The sequence below is a fragment of the Argentina silus genome (assembly GCF_951799395.1).
Source record: "Argentina silus genome assembly, chromosome: X".
In the NCBI taxonomy this organism is placed as follows: domain Eukaryota; kingdom Metazoa; phylum Chordata; class Actinopteri; order Argentiniformes; family Argentinidae; genus Argentina; species Argentina silus.
In genome coordinates this window covers 31,467,932-31,480,817 of record NC_139653.1, presented here as the reverse complement: position 1 = coordinate 31,480,817, position 12,886 = coordinate 31,467,932, and the positions used below count along the sequence as shown (strand labels likewise).

Sequence of the window (12,886 nt, the reverse complement as noted above, 5' to 3'; positions counted from 1 at the left end):
ATTGACACGTTTCATGCTAGTTACATGTAATCGCAAACTCACTCACAGTTTACTACTTTGCTGTGTATTAGACAATAAGAGCTAGTTAGCTAATTCTTGGTTAAGCCAGGCCCCTACAGCTACCACACACACACACACACACACACACACACACACACACACACACACACACACACACACACATCTGTAGCTATTAGGCGTCGTGTGTGTACGTGTCCCCGAAAATAGTAGTTTGCGTTCTCGTAGTAAGCTAGTTTGCTACTAGTTTGTAAATCGACGACAATGGATATGCTACTAGGTCAGATCTGCATCTCTCAGCAGTGTTTTCATCTCTCGGAGTGAGAGCTGTCTAGCTAGCTTTATTCCTTATTATCATACTGTACACTACACCTGAAACATTGAAGCTGATAGCAGCCAGCCATCATATGCTGTTTATCTCTCTATGGCTGCTGTTATCAAGGAGCTAAGTGAGATGTAACCCAACAAGCCTTCACCACTTAGTCCAATTAATGACAGTGAAGGAACCCTGCCTGTCTCATTCTTAATTGTCGAGTCTACCTAGGGAATCAAGTGAAAAAGCTAATCTCAGGATGTCCAAGCAAAGAGGATGCACATCATAGCTAGTGAGAGTAGGCTACTTCTTGGGACAAACTCAAGAGGCCAGCTGAGTGCTTTTTTAAACCTCTGAAACTGAAAAACCATACTTTCACAACTCCTTTGGCAGTTTCAAGACTGCCAAGAGGATGCATGTAAGAAATATTTTGAGCAAGGGCCCTTGGGCATTCACATCGCCTCCTCCATTGAGGGGGTGGGGGTGTATAATGCCTCTAATTTTGCTGTTACCTAGATGTATATGCTCTGTTATTTGCAATTATGATAGAATTACGTTTGCGTCTCCCTGTTGTAGTGTCCTCACATTTTTAATATATTTTTTATTTTATGTTCAGATATATAAAACAAATACAAACCATACAAAACCTGTGAATAGACAAATGTGTTGTCTCAACAGTAGGGTAGCTTTTTTGGCTTCATTTTTTTTTAAACTTTTAGTGCACCACAGCATGATATTCAAGTCATTTTCATCTGGGCCAAGTCTATATGCTTATTTTGTCTATTCCACATGCTTTTACCTCTGTCATAACAAAACTGAAAAACAGATGTCATGTGGTCATTGGCTGTTTTGTATGAGCAGTGTTACAGAAAGAAGGGGCATTTTCTTCCTTCAGAAAAATGTGTAGCAAGCAAAGCATGTAGACAGAGATGTAAAATTAATTTGGGTGACATCGGATGAAATACGCTGGTAAAGCAATTGCATCATAATCAAAGAATACCATGACAAATCTGTTTGATATACGAGACGTGTACTGGTACAAGTAACATGGTTAACCTGAGCAGCCGCTAATATAGCTGAAAACCGATTTAAAAAATGAATAATCTTCAAACCTACACAGTCTTTCACACTGTCTTAGTTTCTGGGGAATGGGAAAAGCGAAATAAGTAACACTAGTCAATTATTAAGGTGGAATCAAGTTTGAAAGCCAAATATTTGCATGACCATGTCAGTTTTACAGCCATAGAAATATTTATAATTACAGCGCTGTGTGCTTGGTTGGGTGTCTCCATTGATGTTCCACTTTGCCAGTGTATAGGCCTACAGGTGATATTATACATTTGGGTAATTTCAAATCATCTAATTAATCTTGCCCCTTTGACAATTTGCATACATTAGGCTACCCCATGGGAGAAATGGTAAGGCTAGGTTATAATGTGATTGTTGGATCTGTTAAGCACCTTTATGTGGCAAAAAAAAAAAGGTGCTAGGCCTATAAGATTTGATTGATGGACCAGAATGACCTTCCATTACCAAAGTTGACCCATTTTGGATCCTCCTTATCCTCGTCTTTGACATAGAAGGTTGATTTTGTAATTGTAAAGCTTATAAAGGAGGTTACGAAATTAGGCTATAGCCTCTTTGTAGAAAACTGCTGTTTTGCAAATAAGGTCACTCTTACACCTTTGACCTTGATTAGGAAAGACGACTAGCTGTTTTTTTTACATTCATGGAGCACATATGCTATTGATTCTGTGGCTTCTCATAGCATACATGATGATGATCCATGTATGAATTTATTTGTAGCTATTTCAATGTTGTTTCCAGTACTAATATGTTTGATCTTAAATCTGGGGTTAGTAGCTACAGTAACACTGTTATTCCTTCATCTCCCTTGTAAATTATCCCTTCACTTGTTGACTCCAATCATGCCTCTCTTTCTCAACCTCCCTCTAGTTGAGTTGTTTTGGGGCAATACAGTCAGAACATGAGGGAAAGCTTTGGTGTCATTTTCTATGCCATGCAAATGATTACTGATCATGCGTTATTGCATTGCGCGGGTGTAGGGGCAAGGACATAGTGGCAGGTCAGAGTGAGTACCCTTGTGTCCATACTTTAGCAGAGGGGAGATGGTACTCATACTGCCACTTCACATAATTGCAGCTGACTCAGAGACGTCAATGAGCTGGCCTATACAATGTATGTCAGTTGTTTCCCTAGCTGGTATTAATAGGATGCCTTCATGTTCAGAACATAGCCCCTGAACCTGAGAATCCTCATTTGCACAATGAGAGCCATGCCATTTGCGTCATCATCTTTAGGCTAGATTGAGAGTGTGTGTGGGTACGCTGGGGGGCTGAGGATGGTGTTGACCCCTTAATGTTATGAGTTCTCTGTGGTTTAAGGCACTGGTATGTTTTATGTAGAGACATAGGCGGTTTATTGTTGTTGACAATGGTGGCTGTAGAAATACTACTACCACTCATCATTTAAAGCCAGTCAATAATAAGGCTAATCTTGTGTTGATCTGCTGCATTGCTGCCATTCTGTGACATCCAGTTCATTGACCACCACACTCTAAACTGACTTTGTTTGAGCTTAAGGAGGGGAGTGGCTTACAGATAAGCCAGATCACCGCTAGGTTTATGGGCGCATGCGCTAGATAGTAATTAAGTTCAAGGACACATGCTATCTCTCTCTCATGCATGTGGGCAATGTTAACAGTCAAGACTGGTCACTTCCATGAGTCTCAATCTGTTGCTTCATCATTATCAGTTTTTTATTTATTTTGCAAGGCTAAAAAAGGGTATCCTGATTTGGAATGGTCTTCTAAGGGTACTGTTCTCAATGAAAATCTTTGTTTCCATATAACCTACCATGCCCTCTCCGTTAAAAAATACTGGTATGATTTGTTATCAAATAAGTAGTTTGTTAGCTCGGTGAGTTGGAAAATATTGATTGTGGGGTGGACAAAACTCTGGTTGACATAACTCCAGCAAATGACAGCAGTTTCCATGAGGATGATGCTGAGCACATCCCATGAGTGTCGAAGCTCTTAATAATGGTTTGCTGGAAAAAGCCTCTATGACAACAGTGGTTGAAATAGCAATGTGAAGTAGCATAATGATCATAGCCTAATCTCTGATTGTATGTTGTGTTTGTATTGATTGCTGTGCATACTTGCAGGAGCTTGGACTGGAGTACCTCCTCAGTGGTGTGAATGAGGGAGTCATGGCAGACCACACCCCCCCACTGGAGTCCGGCCAGTTGCTCAGTCCCGAGCTCCCGCTCTTGGCCTCACCACCGCCCCCTGCCATCGTCAATGGAGAAGGCCCCCAGCAGGTACCTACACATCCAAACCTTTACTGTTGGGTTGTATACATTTCTAAATGTCTATGTATGTCTAAAGCCACAATCTGGGATCTGAAATGGCCGTCCCATCTGTTTTGGTATACAGCTGAGTGATGGCACTGAGAATATGTAACCCCTCTTAAATTCATACAGTGCTCTAGATGGCAAGAACTGATAGTCCATGGCAACCACATGATCGTTTTTAACATATTTGTACATTGTTTGTTTACGTTATTGTATTTGTAACAATGGAATAATAAAACCGCATATTTTGGGTTATGATAGTGTAAGACAGTTGTGCTATTCTCATAGAGGTGTTTACAAGTTATATTATGGAGGAATCAATGGGTATCATGAATTCAAATGACCATTGAACAGATTCCCAAATCCTAGATTATGGCTTTAACATTGTTATGTAAGATTGTACTGTATCATTGAAATATTCTACACATATTGGCTCTATGCAAGTCTAGACTTGCATTAGTCTGGATTGGTCATACTTATGAGGTTGTACACTAAAACCCATGGCTCTCCTCATCCCAGTGACTGATCCTGGGGTTGACATGTTAAATAGAGGCTACAAGGTGATGTCTCTGTCATCTCCCCTTGGTGTCATGGAGAGAGAGTGGCCTTGACAAGCCTGGGTGTTTTTCTTGTCAGTGTGATGGTCATCAATTTGTTTTGGCCAAGTGTCTGTGACTGCCAAGAGAGAGAGTAGGGAACTTGTGATTCAAATGTGTGTAAAAAAAAAAAATTTGTTTCAACTACAATAAACTTGCCATGTCTTCATGTCGTTTTGCAGAGTGGAACAACTATTTTGCCAAATTAGAGTATTATGAGCAGTATAATAAAGGCTTTGTTGTGGCAGGGAAGGGCTTTGTTCTAATGGAATGCAGTTACCTTATTAACCCTTTGTGGTGGTCACCTTATTCCCTTTGCTCAATTTTCCACATGACTCACTGGGTACTTAAAGAGCTAGAAAACTGCTTTCATTAACATTATTACAACCCTACTGTGTAGGCCAATTTGAAACACTGTATGTTTACAGCAGTTAAAATGCATTGGCAAGTGCAAAGAGGAAAAACAAGTCAGTGAAAGCACTGAATGACAGTAGTATTTAATTGCATAATGATCATTTTCATTTACGCTGGGTGAGATTTTGATTGTTATGGGTTCATTAACCTTTTGGCAGTGTTTGTGTGCACAATGGAAACTGGCATTACGATGCAAAGCATTCTATGATTGAGCAGGGAAGATTTTCACCGCCTGTTGGAAAGCAGATATGGTGCTGGATAAAAAATCAAAGAAGCGTGCACGTGTCAGGGTCAGGGTCAGGGTTTCCGTTAGTTGGTAATTGACGGCTTTTAGCCGATAAAAATAATGACGAGTCGATAAATAAAGTTGTTGTCGGACAAATTGTTCGAGAGAAAGAAAATCCCATTGGGAGATCCTCATAAGGATTACTGAACACAATTGGCAAAGATTGCGTTTATTATCCCTGTTTCCAGTGTGCCGACCGGGGATAATTTCTCTATAAACAAGCGGAATGTTAGTGCCAAAATTCTGTAAACAAATTAAAACAAATCCACAAACGTAATTTGATCCACAAATGCAGATTCAACAGTTCTAGGCTAAAGTGTTGTATTGAAATTATTGGATACCTACACAAAGCAATGCTTTTGTTCATGACTTTGGAAATATGTTTGTCACTGCTTTAATTCATTGACACATCGTGACATTTGCTTGCAAAGAGTATTTATTCACAAATCTTAAGCCATATGTAAAAGTAATTTTGCATGTATTAAAATAATGGTTTACAAATACAAATCAAGAGTTTTTGTGTGTGGATAGTCAATTATATTTGTGCTTTGTGTTCATGGTACACATTTGTAAGTTGTAGTCTATTTGTTTACAATAATATTGGCAGTAATCTATCTCCATAACTTCACCCTACTCCTTCTCCATCTTGCATTAGGCTACATTGCAATCTCTCTCGCTATATGATATAGGTCTACTGACAACTGTAGCCTATATGCGCCACTCTCGTGATCAGATTTATTGGGTCCAGGTAAGAACATTGTTCGACTTTATTTTATTACAACTTTACAGGCTAATTCATTTTCTCTTTAGATATATTTCTGTCATTCTGAGCACCGTGGGTGGACGCTCGAATGCATTGCACACCCAATGCATATGGATGAGCAGTACATTTCTCAAATGTCCGGTAAATTCAAATGTTGTCGGTTACGAAACCCTGGTGCACGTGCAGTGGTGGTGTTAATGCGAAAAATAATGAAAACAAAAAAGAAAATGTGATACATTGAAAACGCAGGTATATTGACCATGATATTACATTTCAAGTCCCAGCTTTTTATATTTAAATAGGCTTGCTGGGATTATCCAAAACGTCTCATCCATCTTCCAAACCACTCTCTCTCTCGCCTGTTTGAGGCTGACCCATAGAAATAGAGGGATAACCCTCCCTTCTGATTGGTGTCTCCAAAATACATTTAACCAGGGCCACTGTTGAAGAAAGGATAATCTCTTTTTAGCAATAGCAATATTATGTTCCAACACCCAAACTTTAAACTGGAGTACACAAAACATGTTTCTGCAATGCAAATTGACTCGAATTGCGGGAAAGGTTTGTCTCTCAAATTTCCATACTTAGCTTGCAATATGTTTGTTTAACTAGAGTGCAGGTGAAATCTATAAACATTTTTGGAGTGGTCTGCGTTTGGAAAATGCAGGCTTTTGAAAGTTAATGTGACCTTGTGTGTGTGTGTGTCTGAGTCCTCTGGAGGGGTCTGGACCTGACAGAGCGGTGCAGGGCTGCTGTGAAGGTAAAGAGGATTCACTGCGATGGCTGATCCCACCATCTCTGACCTTTAGCAAGAAAAGCTGGGAGAGATGCCTCCTCATTTGTTCTTGTTTTTTTTCTCTTTAGTCTTGGGTTGGTCCAAATGCACTGTTGGTCCTATTAATCTGGGTCAGAGAGGAAGCCAGGTAGCCAAAGAAGTGGTGTTGAAGATGCTCTTTTTGAGTTGACTTTGACTATGGCAAGATTCACTGTTTCCATCCATGTAACCCCCCCCCTCTCTCCTCTCTGCCTACCCTTTTTATGTTTTCATTTGTTTTGTCTTCTGTTACCTTGAGCAACCCCTACTGTTTTGAAATGGTTTGTCCCTAGGTTTGTGGGATTGTAAACTTGAATTTAGACCACAGTGGAGACCTGTGAGTGTGGTCTGAGGAGGCTGTGAAGGCCAATGTTAGTGTTGCTGCCTGCTCTCCCGGGGCTGTGTGTGTCGTTATAGCCAGGCGCAGAAGCGGGCTCTTTCCCCAGTTAACATCATTGTGTGGTACAACCATGGTCTCACCACACATTTCACCCGGTCAGCCACTGAGTCAACCATAAAAACACAGGAGATGGGAGGGGGGGGGTGAGCCCTCCACTCCCCAGAATGTCAGCCAGCGTGAGGTGGACAGAGCGTATGCCTCACTGGGGCTAAAGCCACATGTGGGCGTGTTTATATGTCACTTCCTCTATCCCAGCAAAGCACCTGAGTTATGACCACTCAACTAGCACCACCGGCTGCATATTAATCACTTCATTTTGTCTCTCCACCTACCAGTGTTCTACTCTTCTTTCTTCTCTCTTGAATGTAGCGATGTTTCCATAGCAATGTTCTGTCTCTCCTGTGGGTGTATGTACCTTAGCACCTAATAGAAAAGAAAATTGCTGCTTCTCTTGTTTGGCAGGCAAAATGGTCTCAAGTCATTGTTATCATTGATGTTGTTCCTACATGTTTGTTATTGTTAGTTGTGATATGAAAGAAGTTGCATTAATAGGATGAAGAAAGCTCTATTCTGACTGCAGATCTTGTTCTTGTATTGAGGTGAGGCTGGCCTCACTAGAGGTGCACCAATACTATTGGTTCTACAATAACAAGAAATTATACCAATGTGAAATATTTTATTGAAATTTGATCCGTTTTTGATGAGTTTGTTATTATGAAAACATTGAACTTTTTTTTTCCGAGCTATAGTAAACACGAGTATTAAATAAATCGTACAGTATGTGAAATAATTTGCATAATTCATCATTTTGTTGATTTGGAAAGTCATGTTGTTAAATCAGGGTCTATTAGGCTATTCATTTTTCACTGATTTTGGTTCTGGTAGAGGGAAAGCTCCTGTGGATGGACTGGGTGGTGTCGTGGGTGTTATTTGGAACTGGGCTATTAGTCATGTTGGATCACGTTGGAGTTGTTTTCACCCAGCAACACCTGCTCATGCGTAGACATGCCCTACCAATACCAGCCACCCCTGGAAAGGAGTAGAGTGGGGAGTCACAGAGACCTGAGTCACTAATTTAAAGTGTCAATCAATACTGCAGTGATGGTGTAGGCCTGTTGCATTCAGCTCCCCTGCCTGTAACCCACTGCTGGCATCCAGTGCTTGTATGTTTGTGTCTGTGTTTCAGCCATATCTGTGTGTTTGGACAGGGTTTGTTTATGTGCAACAGAATATTCATGCAATCCTGAAGCTTGGTTGACTTTTTGAGGTTGTAGGACCTTAAAGGATTAGGCAGTTACAATACGGAGGGTTAGCAAGGACATTTGGCTATTTTTTGTTAATAGCAAAGCATAACTTAATATTATTAATCTGACTCAGAGTAATTTAATTAACACTGTGCTAATAATTGTTCAGTTTGTGTTGAATTAGTGCAATAATGGTCACGTTAGAATGAATCAAGTGAGGCTTTAATAAAACTGTAAACTTATACAATTAATACAAGGCAAATGTTACATTCTACCCTCATGATAAATGATAGCAAGGTAGAGAGGGAAATGGGGAGAGAGAGAAACCCTAACCCAAAAACAGACCACATGATCCGTTACTGTCCTTACAACAACATCTGGTACCTCTGACCAGGACACAGAGGGAGAAAGAATCTGTTCTCTACTTCTGTTCTTATGCCTGACTTCAACCATAGTATTTAAATTAAGAGCTGTTTGCAAGGAGAACCAATGAGACCTCATCCTATCAATTATATTCATGACATCACCACATTGTAGGGCTGTGATGGTCATGGAATTTTGGTTTACGGTAGGTTGTCATGAAAATAATCGTTATAACTGTCAATACCGTTTTACAATGGGGACGCATGAGCAATGAATACATCTAACCCTAATGTTTTAAGAAGATCTATTTATTGATTCAACAGAAAGCAAGAATCAGTCATAAAATAAAGTTCACACATATTTAACAAAAGTGTCTGCCATATGAACGCATGGAACAGAAATATTGCTTTTTATTAATTAATCTACACAAATAAAATAACAGGCAGCTGGCGCTTGATATATAGAAAAATTACAAACACAAAAGACATGCTAAGCCTACCGTAGTCAGTGCAAATAGACTGTTGTGTGTGTCCTTTTAAAATAACAGGCTAAAAGAGAAAAATAAATGCATTCTATTTAATAGGAAAATAGGCAAACTATAAGAATTTTGTTCAGTCTATTATTTGGCCTATTCTTTTAAGTTCTGTGCCAGGAACACAAGCATATTTACGTTGTCTGGCTTGAGGGGTAACAATGTTCCCCGCTGTAGTAAAAGCTCTCTGAGGCGGTGCTCGTTGTGCAAATACACATGTATTTTCTTGCAAGTTTCACCATCAAAGGAAAGCGACCCTGGTTGTTGTGCCACCATGGCAGGGGATCATCAATGGAGTCCAGTCGATCTTCTTTTAGGTAGGTAGCTTCTGGGCTGAGAAGCTCCACTGTAAACAGTTGTAGCACAGGCTTCACTGACGAAACTTTGAAACAGCTCTCACCTGAGAGAACATCTGTGAAGTCAGCCACGGGTTTAAGTACCGCTTGGACTGATTTCAATTCCTCTTTGTCCTGCCCTGTCGGGATAAGATGTTATTGTTTTCGGTCAGAGACTAGGACACCTCCGAGGGCATCGTCTTGCTCCAAAACCCTTTCGATCATTTTTGGTTTAGTCCTCCACCGTGTTGCGCAATAACACATGCAATAAAATATCTAATAAATTACAGCATTATAAGCTATTTAAACTCATAGGCCCATCATATTTTCACAACACAATTATTTGTTATTATTGGCTAAGGCATATTTGAATAACAACATGAACATTAATTTAGGATAGGCTATTGTTCAGACATTGAATAGGCTAGCATAGTCTACACTATAAATTAGATAGTTATTATTAAAGCTGATCAAACTTAATCTCACCAGAATAAGGCGGTGCTTTGGGAGTTGGAGCTCCGTCTGTGCTTTCAGAAGGTCTCTCTTTTTTCGACAGCTTTGCGAGAAAGTGCTCACCAGACTCTTGCGTAGGCTTATTGCACAGGCTGTGCGGGTACTCTCCGTTGGTCCCAGCTAAATGTAGATTGTGGCCAAAGCAATTCAGCCAAGGCCATTTGAGTTGCCATACTGCAGCCTCAATGTTCGCCCCGTTATCCGTGGTGATACAGGACAATTTTGTCATTGCAGGCATTCAGCCAGGTTGTTGGCTGTGTAACTCTCTGGCATGTAGCTGGTTTCTAAACAGCGGGACTTGAGTGACCAGTCTTTGGTGAGGTAGTGGACAGTCAGGCTCATGTAAGGGGTCATATTCACACTCTACCACATATCCGTTACTATATTGTCACTTGTGGTAGATGTCTAGGATTTACCACTCTGTACGTTAGCTCTTCAGAGATGGGATTCAAGAAATGAAGTCCTGAGTAGCCACAATATCTGAGTCCGGTATTTATTATTGCTTGCAAACAAGACACAAGAGCCTAACAGCAGCCCAGTCTGTTTAGCGCAAGTCTAAAGAGGCGATTCTCAAGATTGTCTTTTAAAGAGATGAAACAACAAATGGTAGGTGCCGCAAAGTCCATCACCTGCGAGCTTGTGCTCACACGAGAGGTAGCGGGAGAGAAAGAACAATGGGGAGACTTTTGTATCAATCGGCGTTCAACATTTCACACCTATCCACCTTCTTGTCGGCAAGATGTGTCTGTCCCTTTGTTCTCTCTCTCTTCCACCACTCCCTCCGAAACCACAGCTATCCATATGGTGATCATACGATGTTTCTCAGAACAATGGCTATAGAACTTTAGAGGTGTGGTAAGAAAGGGGAAAATGTAATCACAGTATTCACACAAGTTGTATCAGTCATATGAAAGTGTATATCCTTCAAACAGTTCTATCAATGTATTTTCAATAACACACTGCAAAGTGGTCGATGGTCGATGAGTTCTCTCTGTACGTCATCCTTCAATTTATTGGCACAGAGGTTTGAGAGACATACCTTTTCACTGGCAACTCATATTGTTTGTCACATTTCAGCATGTCTTTTAAATGTGCTTTTTTTCCAACCATTCAGAACAGAACCATTCCATTCTATTGCCAGAAAGCGAGTTACACTGTCTGTCAGCCCTTGCCATCTGTCACTGTCCCGTGTGTATTTAACCCCTTGGGCAAACGCCTGGGCCGCACTGAGCTGTTGCTGGCCAGAGGTGGGTGAAGAAGCTTCAGTGGCTGTGGTTAACCCCAGGTGTGCACAGGCCACAGCCTGTAACCGCGTAACTGGCACTATCCATCACAGCCTTACCACATGGACATATTCCTGAGAGCTTATAAACATCCCAACACACACACACACTTACTTACAATCAGTAGAAGTCATCAGAACTGAGACAAAAGAGAAGCAAAGGGTAATGTTACCAATGAGCTACCCCCTTCCCGAGAGAAAGACAAAAACAAACAAACAAAAAACAAATGGGTTTGGAAAGCGAGTCTGTCCTTGCCATCAGATACCAAATCAGCCATATGCGACTGCAACCAGTTAAAGGTTTTATTATCAGTAATACTGCAGTGGGACATGGGTTAGGGTTAGGGTTACGCTGAAAGAACATTTGAAATGTTATACGACACGCAGACATGAAACAGGTTCACATCATGCAGGAGGGTATTATTAATGTTCCCTTGAATAAAACCATTGTGATCAGGATATGATGTTGGACACTGTGTACTGGTCCATAAACAAGTGTGTGGACTCATCCAGTACACACCATCCGACACAGTACATACCTTCCCTTTGTCCAAACGAATGGTTTGTGTTGATGTACACCTGGTGGAGAAGTAAGATTAAATGGAGTGATGGTAAACAGTCAACAATGTGGAAACAATATATATGCCTAGGAACAATTCCATAGGCTTGGTGTTGTAACTTTCAGTTATCAAAAGAAGAATCAAAATCAAAAGAAAATGATACAGGAAAGGTGCAAAAATGTAGCTTTAAACAGATGTATGAAAGGTTTGAGAGAAACAAAATAGAAATGTGCTGTGAAAAGTACAATTAAAACTTTTCTTTTTTGAATTTGAACAACTCTAATGTGGGTGTATAAGGTGTGTTGTTTAGTTACATAAGTATACATGTTTGTAACAAAGACTTAGATTAAGTCAGAATTAGAAAAAACTATTATGTGCATCTGAGTTATGTGTTGTTTAGCTACATAAACATATGTTTGCTAAATTGATTTGCCATGTTCACGGCATTTAGGGTCAGGTTAACTACAAGTTGTGTTGCAGAAATTTTGCCCTGGCTTTACTCCAGGCATGCCATGCAAATGCTATGTGAAGTTTAACATTAGGCCGTCTCCCTATTCACACACTTTGCTTCTGTGAAACATGGTCAAATATAGCTGCAGTGACCCAGGGTCACCACTGGTCTGTCTAAAGAGACCGATAACAAGCTGCAACAGAATTCATGCATAGTTCTAGCAGATTATCCAAGTACACTGATCCATCTGAGGCATTTTCAGACAAATGAGAGCATTGTATCATAATTTGAGGAGATTCATTTAGAGAAGAAATAATGTAAGCAATCCATCTTACTTCAAATATATACAATACAAATACAATCTAAAGTGTAAACACACCAAATACGAACATACCGTTGGAGGCAAAAGTTCTAAGAAAGCATTCAATTAAGAATACAAATACATATGCACATACCAGATTTAAGAGAAGGGATAAAGGAAATGCCTTGTCATTGACTTGTAACATCGCTCTTTCTCTTGAACTGGTCTCAAAGGTAGGCTACTTATTGATAAGGAACTTTGGAACAGGAACAGGAGTAACAATGGAATGTTGATTACAGTCAAACAGAGCCGTTCTCCGTTGAGAT

At 40.3% G+C, this 12,886-nt stretch overlaps 1 protein-coding gene across 1 annotated transcript in view; it reads left to right on the top strand.

Annotated features, from left to right (window-relative positions):
• The window catches only part of fndc3a (fibronectin type III domain containing 3A), a 52,965-nt gene that overhangs the window by 745 nt on the left and 39,334 nt on the right, over positions 1 to 12,886 (top strand). The window contains exon 2 of the mRNA XM_083695346.1: positions 3,518 to 3,673. Within this exon, the coding sequence (XP_083551472.1) occupies positions 3,563 to 3,673 (111 nt within the window). The 5' untranslated portion in view covers positions 3,518 to 3,562. The remainder of the gene's footprint in view (positions 1 to 3,517; positions 3,674 to 12,886) is intronic.